Here is a 19,664-nt window from a genome sequence, read left to right as displayed (position 1 = left end):
ACCAATCAATTAATAAGTTTTATTTCGAAATATAGCAATCAATTTATATTAAAACGAAAATGCAAATGAATACTTTCTCAAATTTTTGTCTTATTCAAACACTTCAAACTTCTTTATCCTGATGGAAATGCTCAACATTAATAATTGACTTATGACAAAAAAAAAGAATTTAAAATTATCATTATTTTAATTAATTGACTTATTGTTTGATATTTTTCTATTCTTATAATTTTAAAAATTTGAAAATCATTTTTAAGGACTTGAAAATGCCAATTCAATCGTTTTAAAGAGTCTAAACCACTTTGAAACTCCACCACTAGATGGCGAGTACCTCATTGTGTAATTCTGAAAGTGGCAAAGTCAACATATTCGTGTAAATTGAGCTGTGTCGAGGACGTCATCTACTTCTTCTTGGTAATCGATTCTATGTGTGTGTAGTATACATTAATTCACGCCATACCGCGCGGATCAATCGGTACGTGCATAATACGAGCCGGGGGGATTATACATTTTTCCCTGCACATCGCAAAAGAAAAACACAGAGAGAGAATGGATGAAGCTAGTCTCACATGTACACGCGAACTTACACACACACACATATAAAGTGTACGTACGTGTATTCACCTATTTTATTTTCCACGCAGACATACAGATAAGCGGCTGCTGCGACGAGAAAGAGAGAGGAGAGGAGTGAAAACGGCTGGAATGGACTGTAAAAATAGAGCCGCGCGCGATACGACGCCGGAGCTCGAGATGGATGTGTGCATAAAGCAGAGCGGCATACATTATGCACGGCTTTTAGTAGCATGTATAGCGGTATATAGTGGTGTAGCAGTGGCAGAGTAAGCTAGGATTTTCTCCATTTTTAATCAGGCCTATATCGCGCGACACAGATATAGGTGATTATTATCGCATGTTGTCATGGTATCTCGATGATTTGCGTGAGCTTGCCCTGGCATATTTCTATACGTAAGCGCGCAGCCGTTATCTTTGTTGTGCGAGTCGCATGAGTTGTTGCTGCATTTTTTTTCCTTTGTCTTTCGAATATCTCCCTACATCTACAGAAATCTATATTCATTGCGGAAAAAAATCCACAGGGTATTAAAACGCGCGAGCGCGCAATTGGCCCCGCATGCAAGTTCGAAGCTCCGGGTAAATTATTGAAAATGCCCGGGCAGAGTCGTAATGGATGGGTTTTGCCCCTTTCATTCATTATTCCATAGCTCTGTGTCTGTGTCTGTGTGTTTGCGTAAGTAGATTTGCAGCCTCAATGCCCTTTCATAAATAATAATCGCTGCGGGTATTATACATCGTGCGATTAAAATGTGTTCTCCCAGTGTTGGTTGACCAACAAAAAATGAAAAAAAAAAGAGAGAAAGCGCATCACTCGCTCGGTCTTACGAACCGAATTTTCCTTTTTCCGCGAGAGATCGTCAATTTTCGGAGGGAAAAAAGCCACTCGTTCATTCAACGATAGCCGTCGCTTGAATTATTTGCATATGTGCTCTGTACCAATACCCCGGGGTGGACACATAACGAGATTATTTAGGAGCTGGACGACGAGGTACCGATATATATGTATATATTTCTCCGGACATCTACCTATCAGGCCAAAGAGGAAGGGATAATAAAATGAAAACAGAACTCGAAACTTTTTCAAAGAGAAAACTTTCTTGTATTTTATTTTCACTCGAACCGATGAAAGATTCACTTTGGCCCCGGACCGAAAGCTCCGATGTTAGTCCGCGCACAGCAGCAGCATCGGCATCGGCAACTGGAATATAAATTTATACCAAACGAGAGAGAGAGAGAGAGAGAGATTATAAATATTCAAAACTTGTTTCGTTTATACAGTCGCGCGTACTGTCCCCGCGTTTACGGGCGCACACGGCGCACACAGCAGTCGAATCATTTGAATCGTAAAAGAAAATGTCGAATCGCGTCGATTTTCCGAGCAAGTATAGGAAATAAAACGTAGAAAACGGCGCATCAGTCAAAAAATAAAAACGTCGAAGTCCTCGAAAACACAGCGAAACACATAGTAAGAGATGTAGAGATGCGAAAAGAGAGAGAGAGAAAAAAAGCTCGACTTGCATATCCGTGAAAGACGTGTTGGCACGCGCGCGTACACAGCACAGCACAGCAGTGAGAGAGCATATTCTCTCTCGCTCTCCTTCATGCACCTGCAGTATAAAGTAAAAGCTCGCGCGCGCGCGCCCCTTCTTGCATATACAAGATAGTTATGGGTAACTTCATGCCGGGCTCTTTCTTACTTGCCTTAGAGCTTACCGTTCCAAATTTCATGTTTCTCGTCGTCTTCGGATAGTAGTAGTAGTAGTAGCTCTCGTTGCCTCGCAAGTACACACTCCGCACGCAAACATACATAAATACATACACACACACACAGCAGCAGCAACAGGACTCGGAGGCAAAAACTTGCCATTGTTTCTCTCTCTCTTGCCTATGCGCGCGTAGCTAGAGCTTCTTCAACTCGCATCGCCGAGCTATACACAGCAGCTCTCGCTAAAGGCACAGCTACGACTACTACTACATACACGCGTAATACCATTTTCTATGGTATATGTATGTACACGAGTTGTTGCTGCTCGCTCGCTAGCTCGTCGAGTCACCGCGAGGCTTACTTCAGCCTCGCTCCCCGAAAGCTCGACTTATTGTATTAAATAATATAACGAGTGTTTATCGTGTATACAGCTTATATGATATATATATAGAGCGTTTAGGCGTTGTGGCGCGAGCGCGCGAACGTTTCATCGACTGATTAATAGACTCGACGCCGGCTTCGCAGTCGTAGTCGTTGTCGTCTAACTGCGAATGTGTATTTAGCGAATTTGACGGATGACACGAGGCTTAAACCGAGGGTAATCGAGCTAGGGGATGGGTGGAGGAGGAGGGGGATAATAGTTTCAATTTAGATCCCTTAAATAGAAGCCTAACAATCGAGCTTACTCGCACGACTCGAAGTGCACGTTGTAGTACGATATAGGCACGTGGATTAATAGCTGCTCGCGTACACTCAAGTTCGTGTAAAATTTTGAATTTATAACACGAAAACACGCGTTTGTGCCTCGATCTCGTACACATCGATTTATGCACGCTAGCTGCATTAAGTGCACACACGCGCGCTTATCTCGTCGAGGCAAACGATTCTTAATGCTACATATATTAACATTACGTACACGTGTGTGCGAGTGTGTTTATATATGTACGGTCTTGCGGATAAGGATCCGTTGGTTTCGGGGCGCTCGCTATCCTGCACGGCAGCGCGCAACGACGGACGAGATAGGTAAATTGAGCCTCTGACCAGCTAGAAGTTTGCTCTTAGTGTGTGTGTGTATCGTATATAGAGCGGAGGCGCTTTTGCCATGCGAGTGGAGAGAAACACTATTAGTACACACGTACGAGCTTGCAAGCGCGCGCCGAGGCAAGGCTGTGCACAGGTATAAACACACACACACACGTATACCTCGAAGCTGTCCAATCCCATATATTTGACTAACGAGTTAACACCGTGAAATACCAAGAGAGACGGCTGCTGTTGCAAACGCGCCTAGGGAGGAGGAGGAGGAGGTAGAGGTAGAGGCAGTAACGTACTGCTGCTTGCCGAGATAGCCTCATGCATGCATCGGATCTATATATGGCTTGGCTGGATGCTGCTGCTGCTGCTGCTGCTGTGTATGCTTATGTATACACACGTGAGAGCGCAGCAACCTCTATATACGTCTGAATGTATTTGTGTGTATACGCGCGCGTGTGTGAGTAAAGCTCGTCGCTTTTGCTCGTCGTATAGTCGTCGTCGTCGTCGTCGTCGTTGTCTGTGCGCCGAGCGACTGGTACACACGAGAACGACCTTTGCCCTCTCTCTCTCTGTGTAATGCCCTGTTAGTCGAGACTCGATGCGAGCGACTAGTAGTCGTATATAGCGCAGAAGCCAAGCTGCAGTCAGTTTGGCTTTTTCCGAGTTGTAGCGCGCAAGCTCGCATATATTTACGCTTGTGTTATTTACGCACTGTTGATCTTTGAAAAAAAAAATCGAAAAAACAAAAAAAATGGCAGGTACTATTTCGACGGAAACAAGTTTTTTATACTTGCTCTCGAACTTCGAGAGTCGTTCTTACTTTTTCCGTTGTTTTTCGTTTATTTTTTCTTCAATTATAAATGCGCTGCACTGCGAGCGCAACAAGAAGAGAGCTTGCAAGCTCGTACGCACACACCCACACATAGTTCTAGAAAATATGCACCAAAGCTCTCTCTCTCGCGTCCTCGACAAAATCTGCCTCGTGCACACACCCGCGTACGTACGCACATAGTATACGTATATAATACGGTGGCTCGCTCCAAGTCTGAAGGAGCTTTTCCGCGGGCGCAGCTTTCCCCACGTATACACTGAGAAAAAAAAATCATTGAAACAATGAAAATTTCATTGATTCAACGAAATCATTTAATTAAATACAATCTATGAAATAATTTCATCGAAACAATATTTTTTTTTTATTGCATGAATGAAATTATTTTGTTTGAGTTATTAAATTATTAATCTATTGAATCAAATCAATCAATAAGATTAATTAAATATACATAGAAGTGATAAAATATTTCATCAAATATATTTTTTATTTATTTCACTTTAATAAATAGTTTTATTATTTCAATGAAATATTGTTTGAAAATAATGAAATATTATATAAAACTAATATTTCAGTTATTGATATCAACAAATGGTGTCTTAGGTTTAATCAAATATATTATAAAATAAATAAAATATTACATGAAATTGATGATTCAGTTGTTCAATCAATGAAATATTTCATTCAAATAAGGGAAAATTTGTCAAAACTAATGTGTAAATATGAAAAATTATTCATTTGTTCGATATATCATACTAAGGGTGAGTCCGAGTATACTGATGGCATTGCATGTGTTAATTAACTCCTGTACCTGTAATTAAACATTGCTTATACAGAATTTAAATATATTCATTACATATTTTTTGAAATTATAAGTTTTTTGCCTACCTACATCTAGAAACAATGTTACATTACATTCATTTACAAACGCACGCACGCAACTCATACTTATATACGCTCAAATACATTGGGGATAAAAGATGAGAGCTTTCTTATATAGCAATCAAAAATTTGTTCAGCCACTTGCGAGTTTTGAAATGCGCCATCTAGGAAGTCGGGTGAACTATAAAAAATAAATCGTTTCATTGATGCAACAAAATATCTAATTATTATAAAAAAATATTTCATTATATCAATAAATTAAAAATAATTTAATTGAAATAGTAAATAATTTAGGTTGATTAAATGAAGCGTTCAAAAAGTGCATTTTGGTACGTGATTTATTAAAAAAAATTATACTTTTGTAGTTATCAACTTACATTGGGATACTTTTAATTACCATATAGGTATACATCTTTGAGAATTACTTATAAAATGATCTATTGTCGGTTTATAATTGGAAAGGTTTTCTCTTTCAACAAAACAATAAGAGTTAGTTAACAACTGCACTTCGTAAGCCGATAAATGTTCATTATGATAAGTAATTTTTAATTCTTCACATATGAATGAAACTCGGTTTTCCTTACTTACTAAGATATGACAAATTTTTCCTAACACAGCTGGTACACAATCAGTTGTACCACTATTCATATAAATTACTGATTGTTTTTTGTACAAAGTACCATTCACTCTTACCCATGTAACTACTGAAGGATCAGCGTTGAGCCAATCTATGGGCACTTTTTTTTTGAACTTTGAGAAGTCTAATAAATTCTTGATTGAACTAACTTCTTGTGAACCTACTTCCAATCTCGACTCAAACCCTCGATTAATCAATAGCCTATAAGAGAGCTGCAATTGATGTTTTACAGATAAACTTAATTCAGGATTTACCCTTGAGGTCATTGAATTCGCTACTTCTTTAAAAAATTTGTGTTTGCCTTCAAAACGAATGGTAGAGAATTGATTCAATGGTCCAAAAAGTTTCATTAATCGAGGGTAGTGAGTTAAGATATGATACTTAGGTTTTAAATCTTCTTTAAAATAAGTTATAAACATAGTGTGATGCTCGTGAATAGCATTTTGTAATCTTTCAATAATCGAGTCATTCACGACAGAACCTGTGACAAGACTAACAATTTCCTTAAGAAGTAAAAAATACTCCCATACTGGGTCGTTTTTTTTGACTAAATTACCAACGAGTATACCAAAATAATTGATCAAAAATGACATCTCTGATGCTGAGAGTATTAAATATTTTTTAGATACACAATCATTAGGTAATTTAGTCATTACATTCATATCATCCATACATTTTTTACTTAAATTAGCTAAACGTTCATTTACTTTTTCAAGTGTAAAATAATTTTTTTGTATCAAATGATGCAAAATATGTCCCATGTCGTAGCGGCATATGCCCTCGTAAAGATCGTGTGTTAAGTCCACACAACTATTTTTTGTCACATGAAAATAAGGTATTTGGTTGAAAATACATTCTTCTTCAACACCGTGAGTTAAGTTTTCAGCCGCCAACTTATAATTATCAACGTCTCGCAGTAACTGAGAATCTTCTCTAGTTAAAAATTTACGCTGATTAATATCAGCCGTACAAATACGACAACAATTCATAGATAAAAATGATTTCGAAAATCCCAATATGGAATTTGCTCCTAAATTGTCGCTCACGACTTGAAAAACTACAAAGTTAACTTTAATAGAATTAATGATTAAACCGTCCTTCACTAATTTTTTTAATTTATCTACACAGCANGTAATAGTCGACTGTACATAGACTAATGGTTTTACTTGTGCAATTTAATGCAATTAAATAATGCACATTACTTGAAGTAATTGTACAATTCAAACTACCTAATATTAATGTATATTTTAAGACACCTCAAAATCATTGAATATCTCATAATAATATCTCATAATAAAATATTCAAATTATTAGATGCTCTGCGAGTCAGGTATTGGTCATGAAGCATGGCTTGGAAGTAAATTATGAAAAATCTGAGCAGCACTAAACCTTTATAATACATAAGACGGTTATATAAACATTAAAAACTAATTAAAGTATTGCTGAGTAGGCTATGAATCTCAGCAATACTTTAATTAGTTTTTAATGTTTATATAACCGTCTTATGTATTATAAAGGTTTAGTGCTGCTCAGATTTTTCATAATTTACTTCCAAGCCATGCTTCATGACCAATACCTGACTCGCAGAGCATCTAATAATTTGAATATTTTATTATGAGATATTATTATGAGATATTCAATGATTTTGAGGTGTCTTAAAATATACATTAATATTAGGTAGTTTGAATTGTACAATTACTTCAAGTAATGTGCATTATTTAATTGCATTAAATTGCACAAGTAAAACCATTAGTCTATGTACAGTCGACTATTACGAAGAAGTCGACAGAATGTTAACGAAGTATCTTTGCCATTCGTACCTCTCCTCTGTAGTTACCAAGTCTCAATGTGGTATGACACAATCTTATACTGCTATTATTACATTAAACTCAAAGTACAGAATGATAAAATATTGAAAAAATATGATGTATGAAAAATATGATGTATTGAATGTCTTTATTTAATACACATAACCTGAAATAATTAAATGATGAAAAGTACCTGAAATCATTGCATATTGTATGAAACCTGATAATATTGAACATCTCACAATAATTAACCTCAAACCCAACGAATATGCAAATTACTTAGGTACTGTGCGAGTCAGGTATTGGTCACCCAGTATTGAAATTTACTCAATACTCCGTAACTTTGAGTTTAATGAACTAACAGTAGATAAATATGTACTTAAGAAAGTAATACTTACTTTTAAAAGTATCGATATACTCTTGGAGGTCCCACTGCTTAAGCCAGTCTTGTACTTTTTCATCCATGATGATTTTACCGGCCGTTAGACAATGCGCAGATTTCGATTAGCAATAGGTCACTGGATATTCGAAACCGACAACACAGATTAAATTTTTGCCGGCTTTCCTCTCTCTATCACTGGTATGTGCAAGGTGAAACTCAAAACTAAACACTGTGATTGGAGCAGGGAGCTACTCCGCATTCGGAGGGTAGATCGCAACGAACTGCATTTGAAATTCTTGAAAAATCGAATGTTGTAGCGTTCGATAATGGCGGGCTTTAGCGAGTACAAAATAACATTTCGGAGCATTATAAAGGCGCGGGCTTTAGCGAGTACAAGTAACATTTTAAAAATAAAATTTGATGATAGTAATATATAGAAAACGATCATTCATTTTATCTGTTGAAATAATATAACAGTATCTGCTTCTATCATCTAAAATCTGTACGTAGTAATGGAATTTTAAAATTTTTTTTTTTTTTTTTTTTTTTTTTTTTTTTTTTTTTTTTTTTTTTTTTTTTTTTTTTTTTTTTTTTTTTTTTTTTTTTTTTTTTTTTTTTTTTTTTTTTTTTTTTTTTTTTTTTTTTTTTTTTTTTTTTTTTTTTTTTTTTTTTTTTTTTTTTTTTTTTTTTTTTTTTTTTTTTTTTTTTTTTTTTTTTTTTTTTTTTTTTTTTTTTTTTTTTTTTTTTTTTTTTTTTTTTTTTTTTTTTTTTTTTTTTTTTTTTTTTTTTTTTTTTTTTTTTTTTTTTTTTTTTTTTTTTTTTTTTTTTTTTTTTTTATTTAAAATCTGTCACGAGAAGACAATAATTAAATATTTTTACAGTATAAAGGGTAACATCTTGTTAATTAATAAGTGAAATAACATGTGTGGCTTTTAGATCCAGTGATAAAAAGCTCTCAGAAATCAGCATTTAAGCTCGTTTAGTGTTTTTGTCCGAAGCTAGACAAGATAATAAGAGAAATAAACAACATTTAATGAGTGTTTAATCTCTTTAATCTTGAGTTTTGTGTTTGTTCGTTAGCTAGACGCGCTGCTAGAACATTTGGATGGGTTTTGAGCCGGTTTTTATGCTTGTCCTTGAAAATTTGTATTTCTTCCTTGACGAGAGGGATATGCAGGTCATTTCTTATTGTTTCATTGGTCACAAACCATGGAGCGTTGACTATGCATCGCAGCGTCTTCGATTGGAACCTCTCGATCATGTCCACAGTAGATCTACAGGCTGAACCCCACAACTGAATACCATAGGTCCATATAGGCTTCAGTAAGGTCTTGTAGAGTAGTAATTTATTGTCGAGAGCCAAGGCCGAGTTTCTGCCTAGCATCCAGTACATCTTTTTAAGTTTTAAGCCGAGCTGCTTTCTTTTTGTCCAAACATGTGAGCTCCAGGTCAGCCGTCGATCCAGGTGAATGCCAAGATATTTGACTGTATGTGTCTGTGGTATTGGCTGTCCTCTAAGGTATACTCTTGGACAGGTATCCTTACGGAGAGTGAAAGTTATGTGCTCCGACTTTTTCTCGTTTATAGAGATGCGCCAGTTTCGGGACCAGGTGTCGATTTTAGTGAGGTGTCTCTGTAAAACTACCGAGGCGGTGACTGGATTTTTATCAGTACTGAGCAGAGCAGTATCGTCTGCATACGTGGCCGTTAGAACATTCCTAGAGAGTGGTATATCGGCTGTATATAGTAAATATAAGGTTGGCCCGAGAACACTTCCCTGGGGCACTCCAGCATGTATATCTTTGAGACTGGTTGTCGTATTGTTTATTTTGACTTGAAAAGTCCGGTTTGTGAGGTAGGACTTTAATATCTCATAATGGGAAACTGGGAAGTTCTTTCTAATTTTGAAAAGCAGACCATAGTGCCATACCTTATCAAAAGCCTGGGCGATATCAAGAAAAGCTGCGGAGCAGTAGCATTTGTTTTCGAAAGCTTTTCTTACTTCTGAGACTATCCTACTCACTTGTTCGATGGCAGAGTGTCGTGCACGAAAGCCAAATTGGTGATCCGGAATTAGATTTTTGTCCACTATTATTGGTTCAAGTCTACTTAATAAGAGAATTTCACATATTTTCGAGCAGACTGGCAATAAGCTGATCGGGCGATAGGACGATAGTTGCTCTGGTGGTTTTCCAGGTTTGCCTATAAGTATTACTTGAGCAACCTTCCATTGAGAGGGAAAATGTTTTAATCTAAAGCAGGCGTTTATTACGATGCACAAGAACCTTATTGCTTTTGGTGGTAACCTTTTGATGGTAATTCCGCTTATTCCGTCGTAGCCAGGGGCTTTTCGACTTTTCAGGCTCTTGATAACCTGAAGGACTTCGTTTACATTTACATTTTTTATTTGCGCCTCGTTTTGGTTGAATTCCTGATCAAACAGCAAGGCTCTTTCTTCGTCTTCCGTTATTTGTCTGGGAGGTGTGCTAAAAACTTCGCTAAAATGTTGAGCAAAAGCTTCTACCTTTTCCTCTTCGCTTCTTGCCCACCCGTTAGTTAATCTGATTGGGGTTATAAAATTTTTTGGACGTTTTATGTACTTTGTTGCTTTCCAAAGAGAGAATTCGGTGGCCTCCGATGGTGTAAGATTTTGCAGATAATTTTGGATTTTGTTGTATTTGTCTTGCTGCAGGAGAAGTTTTAGCTCTTTAATTGACTTGTTTAGAAGTGATTTGTCAGCGTGACTGCGCAAGTTTTGCCACTTTTTCCTGAGCTTGCGTTTTTCTTTGATTTTGTTTAATATAGCTTCGGGGAGGTTGATATTTTTCAAATTTTTGTTTGGATTCGGAGGTGGAGTAGCGAGAGAAACTGCTTCATGAATCATGATGTTAAGAGACTCAATTGCCATTTCTATTTCTTCCGGTGTTTTCAGAGAGACATTGCACTTGAGATTTTGGCTGATGTAGTTGCTGTAAAGTGACCAATTTGTTTTATTGTTTCCTAGAAAAATTGGTTTCTCGTTCATTGGAATGTTATTGTTGAGAGTTATTAAAACAGGTGAATGATCAGATGAGAGGTCGAGGCACGAGTGAGTTGTGCAGTGATTTGAGTTGATGCCTTTGGTGACAGCGAAGTCGATTAAGTCTGGACGTTTGGCCAAGTCCGTGGGCCAGTATGTTGGTTCTCCTGTTGATAACGTTTGTAAGTTGTTTTTTCTGATTGATTCATACAGCTGTCTTCCGCGGGGGGTAGGAGTTTGAGAGCGTGAGCCCCACCAGGGGTGCTTTGCGTTGTAGTCGCCACCCGCTAGAAAGCGATGGCCTAATTTTTTGAAAAAAGAGGTAAATTTTTCCTCGTCAATTGAGTGCCCGGGAGGGCAATATATAGCTGAGAAGGTGATAGGCCCGCTGGTGTCCACTATTGTGACGCTTGTTGCTTGCAGGTAATCATCAGTGTTTTTTTCGATTTCGTAATGTCTTATGTCATCTTTTATTATGAGTGCTGTGCCACCGTGGGCTCTTCCGCTCGGGTGTTGTGTGTCGTATATCCTGTAGTTTTTAACGTTGAGATACGTTTTAAGAGTGAAGTGGGTTTCCGATATAAGCATGATATCGACATTATTTGTTAGCAAGAAAGTTTTCAGTTCATCGCTACGCTGGCTCAAGCCGTTAGCGTTCCATATAGCTATCTTGATTACGCTTTTGTAAGCCATTTATAATTTGCTTATTACCGCAGTCAAAAGTTTTAACATAGTGTCAATGCTTGACATGAGTTTAGCGAGCATATTTTCTAGCCTGCTTATAATTGATGAGTTAATTTCTTCTTGGTTTTCGTTATTTGTGTTTATATTTACCGTTTCAGGTTTGTTTTGATAGTCAGTATGAGATGAGCTGACTGGCCTAGTTAGTGCCGAAGCATAAGACATTTCTTCGTTTACTACAATTCTATTTGAAGCATGTGATTTTTTACCACTATTATCTTCGAGATTTTTATTGCGAGGCGCAGGGAAAAGCTTCTGTAGGAGTTGCTTTCGAACAATACAGCCTTTGTAGCTAGCCGGGTGATTTCCTTGACAATTTGCGCAGATAACTGTTTTGATTTTGCCTTTAATCGGGCAGTCGCTAGTAGCGTGCTCGGCGGCACATTTGACACAGATAGCACGTTTGCTGCAATATTTTCGTGTATGGCCGAACTCCTGGCAGTTCATACACTGTGGAACATCCCTTTTCTTTCGTGGAGTTTCGAAACTGATTATGGTGTTTAATAGCTTCTTAATTTTAAAGATATCTTTGTTATTTGGAAGAACTTTGATTTCAACAAAGAATAGGGGAAGTGGAATTTTAGTAACGGCTTGCCTGACGTTGGATATGTTTATTACTGCATGACCGTGCGATTCAATTTCACTTTTTAGATCTTCTATATTCACTGAGGGATGCATATTGCGCAATACCGCTTTGTAGCCTCTATCTTGTTTACATTGGTACGTGTGATATTCTGTCTTCTCATTTTTCAACATTTTTATTACATTAGAATATATTTCATGAGTGGAAGCAAGTACTTTCACCTGGTTGTTGCTGAGAATTTTTAGGGAGTACTCGCCGGACGCGATTTCCTCAAGCTTCGTATTTAGCGGGCCGATATCAATTACATGATACACGAAAATTGGTGGTGGCTTGGGTACTATTAGTTGAGCAGGTTCTTTTATTTCGGTAGCATTTTCAGTCTCCACATCATTGAGTGTTTCAAGTGGGGAAAATTTGTTTTTTGTAGCAGTTGGGTTTAGCCAATAGTTTTCCAGTGATAATTGTCTTCTTTTGGAGACGTTTTTAGAAGAGCCGGGACTGTTTTTGTCGATTATTCTTTTTCTTTTCGTACTGGTTACAGTGGACCAGTTCACTGAGTTGCTATCAGACATTTCCGGTTTACTGAGGGACTCGCCTCGACCGGCCGCCATTTAGGCGGAGGCTTTACTGTATACGCGCTATTGAATTGCGCAGGGAAAGCTGCACTAGGTGTAAGAAAAAGTCTACAATATAGGCAAGTACTTTTATTTTGACTGTTGACACAGAGGAATCGGTTTACAAGAGCGGGGACAGAACGTAAACACGTGTGTACTGTTCAAGAGCTCAACGAGGAATTTTAAAATAAAGGTTGAAATATTTTACCAATATGGTGTCGCGAGCGACGAAAACAAAATATTCTGACTCGAGGATATTGACTCATGATCATAGATCATGTTCATTCTGAAAAGTTATTATTGATTTGGTGACACTTACAAATTAATTCTGTTACAATTCGCAAGGGAAATTCAATAATTTATTATATCACATATTTATTTTATTAAAGCAACAATTTGGATTTTATGAGTTCGAATAAATATTTCATTGATTTTATGATATTCATTATAAACATTGTATTTCATTGAAATTATGAAATATAACGTTATTGGGACAAGATATTTTTTTGGTTCAATGAAATATTTCATTAGAATATTTCAGAATTTCAATGAAATTAATATTATTCATTTAATAGTATCATTTGATCGAAAGAATCAAATATTTTGTTAATAGAACTAAATATTTTGTTCATTGTTCTTCCAACGAAATATTGAATTGTTTTTACATAAATTTCATTGCTTCAATTGATCATATTCATCAAACTAATAGTGTATTAAATATTAAATTAAATTTCATTAAATCAATGAAATTTTTTTCTCAGTGTATATACCGTACGTATATACGAGCGAAAGTTTCGAGCCGCGCACCCGCGTACGTATATATACAGGTATCGCATGGCGGGAGAAGCGCAGCGCAAAATGAGAATAGATTTTAACGACGATACGTACCACGTATATATGGTACCGAGCTTTCTACCTATGTCTACACACACGGCAGCGGTTTATGCAGTACACATTATATTTACCGAGAATATAACGCGCCGCTAGTCGGTGGTAGTAGTAGTAGTTGTTGTTGTTGTTGTCGTTGACGTCGCCGCGCGTCAAGCTCCGCGCACGTATATATACTAGCGGTGTACTACGACTACTACTACGACTACTGTTGCTGTTGTTGACGCAGATGAGATTAGCCGGTGACGCGTTTTTGTCGTACACTACTCTGTAGCGCAGTGCAGTACTCGCCTGGTCCCTTTCACTCTGGATGTTTACTCGCACCAGCTCTACGTGTGTGTGTATACGCGCGGAGTTACACGCTATATAACTGTGCGGTACACACGTTATATATATACATGTGTGTGTATGGGACGGTCGAGCTCGAGAAGTGTCGCGCATGTATACGTGCGGTAGTACACGTACACACACACTATGGTAGATACATACGCGTATGTATATGTATAGGAGCTGGTACTGCAGTGCAGCACTTGGTGGTCGCAGCCGAGCGCCGCGATGTTTATTCGTCTTGCGGTCGGAAATGCATTAGCGCCGGAAGCCGGTGCTCTCTCGTCACTATACAAATATATAGATGTGTGTATGTGCGCACACATACACATGCATGCATGCCTAGTCAAAAGTGACAGACTGAGCGAGCGAGTGAATGAGGTAGAGAGAGAGAGAGAGAGAGATTTCGTGCAAAAGTGCGTTGCATGCATACGTACGTACATACATGAGCTGCGCGTGGAGCGTCGAGTTGGCCGCACGTAGTAACGTAACGCGCGGAAATGTTGTCCGCGAGAGCTCTCTCAAATTTAAAAAAAAAACTGTTTTTTTTTTCACTTTTCGTATTCAACTCTCTCTCTCGCGCTCGCGCGTGCTCGTGTAAGCACTGTAGCGATACAAAATAAGTGCGGAAACGCGCGCTCGTAGAGGTTTTTTTTTTCAACTTTTTATTTATTTCATTTTAGCTTTATTTTTTATTTTTCGTTGCGCGCGATTTAAACCACCCACAGGTAGATAGAGATCGAGAGAGAGAGATCGAGAGCAGCTCTGCGGGGGAAAGAGAGTTTTCAATCTACGTAATTACGGTTTCGGTACGTGGAGGCCACTATAATATGTATGGGGGCAGTAGTTTATCTTCAAAAAAAAGTGGGAGAGCTTGCGAGCTTTTACGTATGCGTGCGCGGACGAGCGAGAGAGAGAGGAAAAAAAAAAGATCAACAAAAGTCAGGGGGAGCTTGAATAGTCTATGAGCGGATGGTATTAGGGTTTACATGCCAGCCCGCCTGCATAACTCTACAAACGCGCGGAGGTCAGTGCCCAGCTTCTGTTGTTGCAGCTGTATACAGATATATACCCGCGCATGTGTTAGCCTAGCAAAGCCTTGTATATATATACGAGCGAAACATTTTCGAAAGTCTTGGTATACACACGCAAGCAACCTCATCGTCAAAGGGTGCGTCGAGGAGGAACCCGTAAAAGTTTCTTCTTATCTCTTATTCGCATGAATGTTTAACTTAAGATCACGGGACACGCTACGGCCTCCGAGTTAGCTGCTTTGAGCGCATGCTAGAGCCTGTGTCGTAGCTTTTCTCCTCCTCCTCCTCCTCCTACTTCAACCTCTTTAGCGAAATTCGAGAAAAGAAGTCTTATACGACCGTATACTTATAGGATAATCTAAAGAAACGTTTCCTCGACGGATTCATTATGTGCGATATAGCTGCTCCTGCTGCTGCTGCAACTTTCGATCCGCTACTATATCGAAGGAATTTCGTTTGCGGGTCGCGAGCTTGTGGACCATTACTGCGCGCGACGTATTATTATACCTGGCAAAGAGGAGGAAGACGAGCGCGAGTAATTCGAAAGCCAATAAATTCATCCACCTATATATCCGGGGCACCGGGCCATATATAGCCACCGCCAACCGAACGAGCTATATTATGCGAATTCTTGGGTAGACACACACAAACAGTAGCGGCAATCCCCGTCGAAAGAGAGTGTCTCAACTATTCTTCCAATAATGTCCGACGCGTCGATATTTGTTTCAAAGTACGATGGCAATTCGTGCGCGGCGACAGCACGACCGATTAGCGAGCCGTCGCATATAGCTAAAAGTCATCCTCGTTGTCTTCTTCTTCTTCCTCCTTCTCCTCCTCGTCGTCGTCTTCTTCTTCTTCTTGTGACACCGCTGAGAGCAGGAAATATACGCGCGACGGAGTTTACCCTCTGTCAACTTGCTTTCTCTTCGCTGCTACTTTGTGTTGTTCGCCTCGGAGTGCAGACCTTCCTCCTCCTCCTCCTCCTCACACGTACTCCTGGTAAAAGCCACGAAATACGATCTTACCTTTACCTTTGGCTTCGAACGGGTATGTGTCTGTTTGTGTGCATGTATACGCTACGAGAGCGATTAGGCGCGCAGCGGTGCAAGACGGCAGAGCGGCGTTGCGGTAACCGTTGCGGTTGTACTTATTACACACGGCGCACAGGTATACATCCTGTCTTTCGATGCACTACGTGTGCACTATTATGACGCTGCAGCCGTTAAATGCGCCGGTGTTTAGAGGGATCGATCTTTGGCGCGGGGTCACCAATTTGGGTTATCGGCGCGACGATAGCAGAGGGACGGTAAGCTGGGGTTTAGTCCACACGGGCCGTTATAGGGATGGCGTCAAAAGTGCACCATGCCAGAAGCGATGTTCAAGAACCCGAATATCCCCTCTACTGATTATATAACTGACTATATAATAAAGATCTGACGTTGTGTACATTACACGACGCCGGTACTAATGACAATGACGTCAAGGAAAAGCACTTTTAACTTCTCGCGTTTCGTTCGTCTATCTCTCTCTTCTTCTCTCTCTTTTCATTCTGCTCGCCTTACACAATTTATTTAGACTAAAAACAATACCAGAGCCACCGAATCATGAAGACAAGCCCAAGGATTCGTGGAAAACCCGTTTTTGTGTTTGTAATTTTGTGCGTTTTTTTTTATCGTCGACCTTCTTTCATTCTAATTTTCCATTTAGCAGCTGCTGAAAAAATTAAAGCAGTAAAGGAAAACTTAGATGCAGAAAATTAAAAATTCTTTTTCTTCTTTGTTCCCTCTCTTTTCGTTTTTTTTTATAACCATCCCCATCTCGAGCTGCTGAGTCAAATGAAATTATTACCTCGCTTGTGCGCTTAGCACTTATCCCTATATCTACGCACGCGTGCGTGGCGGAAAAATTTCAAAATGGTTATCGTCGCGCCATGCGAAGCGAACGCAGGCAAAGTATATATATAAGGGATAGAGAGCGAGAAAGAGACCGAGGATGGAAAAAAGCTTATACTGCAATGTATTTGAAAAAAAAAAGAACGCGTAGACACTCGGCGCGTACGTGTATATGCGCTGTTCCTCGCTCGCGTCTCGCAATTTTTCCTCGTTATCTCGAGTTTCGTTTGTGCGCGCGCGGGATCGATCGATCGATGCATATAAGTATCGCACGCGCCAATATCCACGCCATTACAATAAACGATCGTTATCTTTCGTTTCCCTGCAGCTTCGCTGTGGAGTGGGGGTACAGGGGGAGAAGAGATGCTTTCGCAACGCTGTGCTCTCTAGAGGTAGAGAGAAAAAAAACAAAAAGATAGAGTAAGAGCGAAATTTCATTCATCAGAGAGAGAGAGAGAGAGAGAGAGAGAGAGAGAGAGAGAGAGAGAGAGAGACAGGGCTAGGGAGATAGAACTAGCTCCGATAATCGAATGATCGAGCGACGTGAGAGTCGCCGTATATACACGTTGACGAGTAATCGCGTTTGCATATACCACCCACACACACGTGTAAAGTACATGCATCAAGATATACTTTGCCCAAAAGCTTAAAGCTTCCATGCTCTATAAATATTGCACACCCGTACATGGCTCGAGGCTTGTCGCTGCCGCTGCATCGAGCCTTATCGCGCTTATATGCGTTATACAGTGTAATGTCGACGACGCGAGAGAGAGACAGAGAGAAAGACATAAGAGGGTACACATATAGCAAGTATATGTACAAAGCTCAATGCGGTATTACGTATCTGCAGATTCTACGCACATGGCATGGAAAATCGATCGGATAAATATATACGTATCTCACATACGCAACCGCGGCGAATATTCACTATATACAGGTCCACATAGGATTTGTATGGTACTGCGAAGATATCTAGATTATGCTGATGATATGTTTCTTGTATGTTCATGAGGGTTAGAAATAGGGAATACGCATGGAAAATCTATGTTCGAAAAGCAAAAAAGTATCTTTTGCTTTTTTTTTTACTTCTTCACCGCTACGATGACGATGATTTTAATTATTTCAATTATTCGAATGTCCATTTCATTGATCCATTGCCGAGCTTCATTTTATGGAAACGTCGCGCGCATACGCGAAATCGCCGAGCGCGTAAACGGTTTGTAAATGAGTGCGGAGTCCGGGGCTAATTATTTTAATTGGAAGAAAATGACCGATCGTGTGTTGCAATTTCAAAGGACTGCAGAGTGGAACGTTTCATGGAAATGTCGCTCGTAGAGAACCTCATTTTTTTTTATTTGTATGATATTTCATTGGGTTTTATTTAAATGAGAGTGCGGTTAATGAGCGCGGGATGATTTTTTTCATTCGTCGCGCGTCGTCTAAATCGAGCACGTGAATTTGGAATGTTACTTTTGTGAAAACACCAATCAAAATAAACTTTTTTTTCTCAAAGTTTGAACGAATTGCTACGATGCATCAACCGAGATTTCTTTATTTCAAATTAGCTCGTTGAATTGAAAATGTTTTCTCAATTTTCGTTTTGAAACGTTTCGTTTCAAAACGATTCATTGTAGAATTCGTAAATTAAATTTTATACAAAACCTCGCTTTTACTTATACTATTATATTTACTTTGCCACTTGCACATTTTACAAAAAAGAATACTCGCCATCTAGTGGCGAAGGCTGGTTTTAATTATGATTACATTTTTTTAGTCATGTTTCAATGCACTTGACGCTAAAAATAAGTCCGTATCAAACCAAGTTGAATGAAGTTCAAGAGTGTAACGTCAATGCACGTGCCTCTAGTCCACGATATCGATCGAAAGCGTAATATTTAGACACTTTGCCTGACTATTTTGCCGATACCAAATTATAACGCGCAGGTGTGTGTGCGAGCGAGTACGCGCGTGCGGCGTCAGTCCGCCCCGTTGTCCGCACAGTAGTGCGCGGCGCATATTATATCATCTCCACGAGCTGAAAATTATCCGTCGATCCTGCGGTCGAACTCGCCGGTCATGCGTCGCGTCAAAATATTACACGTATTATATATTCCCGTACGAGCCGCGTACACACGCCTATATATACAGACTCTCGCGTTACGCGCTCGTTACGCGCCTTAATTAATGAGCGATCAAAATTACTTTTTGCCTCGCGATATCGCGCGCGTAAATTAATGTAACGTATCGATGTACGTGCCGCACGGCCTTTAATTGTAACTCTTCGGTTATGCGATCGCGCGTCGATTTTCGCTTCTGCATCCCTCCCACCTCGACGCGCTTCGTTATTTAACGAAATCGGGTATATTTTACATCGGGGATAAAATCGAGTTTCGTGCGAACGTTTAATTGTAATACGTATTTGTGGCAATTGGAGCGATCGCGCGTGTGGATTTTATCCGCTTAAAAAGAAATTAACTCGGAATTACATTTTTTCTTTCTACGCGTCGAAATTCCGGCACTTCTGCCGCGCTTGTATATTATCAAAAATCGATAACGCTTTACATTTACGAATTCGGAGTTATCGCTCGGGCAACATGATCGACGTATACACCGATGCAATATTTAGCATGTTATATCGAAGCAGGAAATAAGCCCCAGGGAGTGTGTTGCGCTCGTTGCGCGCGCCCCGGCGCATATATATACCTATATATC

General features: G+C 39.2%; 1 protein-coding gene across 1 annotated transcript; it reads right to left on the bottom strand.

Moving 5' to 3' along the window:
• Nucleotides 1-252: 252 nt before the first annotated feature.
• LOC111693892 lies at nucleotides 253-7,937 on the bottom strand. The gene is made up of 3 exons (XM_023459970.1): nucleotides 7,871-7,937; nucleotides 5,616-6,721; nucleotides 253-345 (listed from the first exon to the last, which is right to left on the bottom strand). Exons 1-3 carry the CDS (start codon nucleotides 7,935-7,937, stop codon nucleotides 253-255), a joined length of 1,266 nt encoding a protein of 421 aa, XP_023315738.1.
• Nucleotides 7,938-19,664: the final 11,727 nt, after the last annotated feature.

The sequence above is a fragment of the Trichogramma pretiosum genome, unplaced genomic scaffold (genome assembly GCF_000599845.2).
Source record: "Trichogramma pretiosum strain Unisexual culture from Peru unplaced genomic scaffold, Tpre_2.0 scaffold10, whole genome shotgun sequence".
In the NCBI taxonomy this organism is placed as follows: Eukaryota; Metazoa; Arthropoda; class Insecta; order Hymenoptera; family Trichogrammatidae; genus Trichogramma; species Trichogramma pretiosum.
Note: the sequence above shows the minus strand (reverse complement) of the source record. Positions and strands in the feature narration are given on the sequence as shown.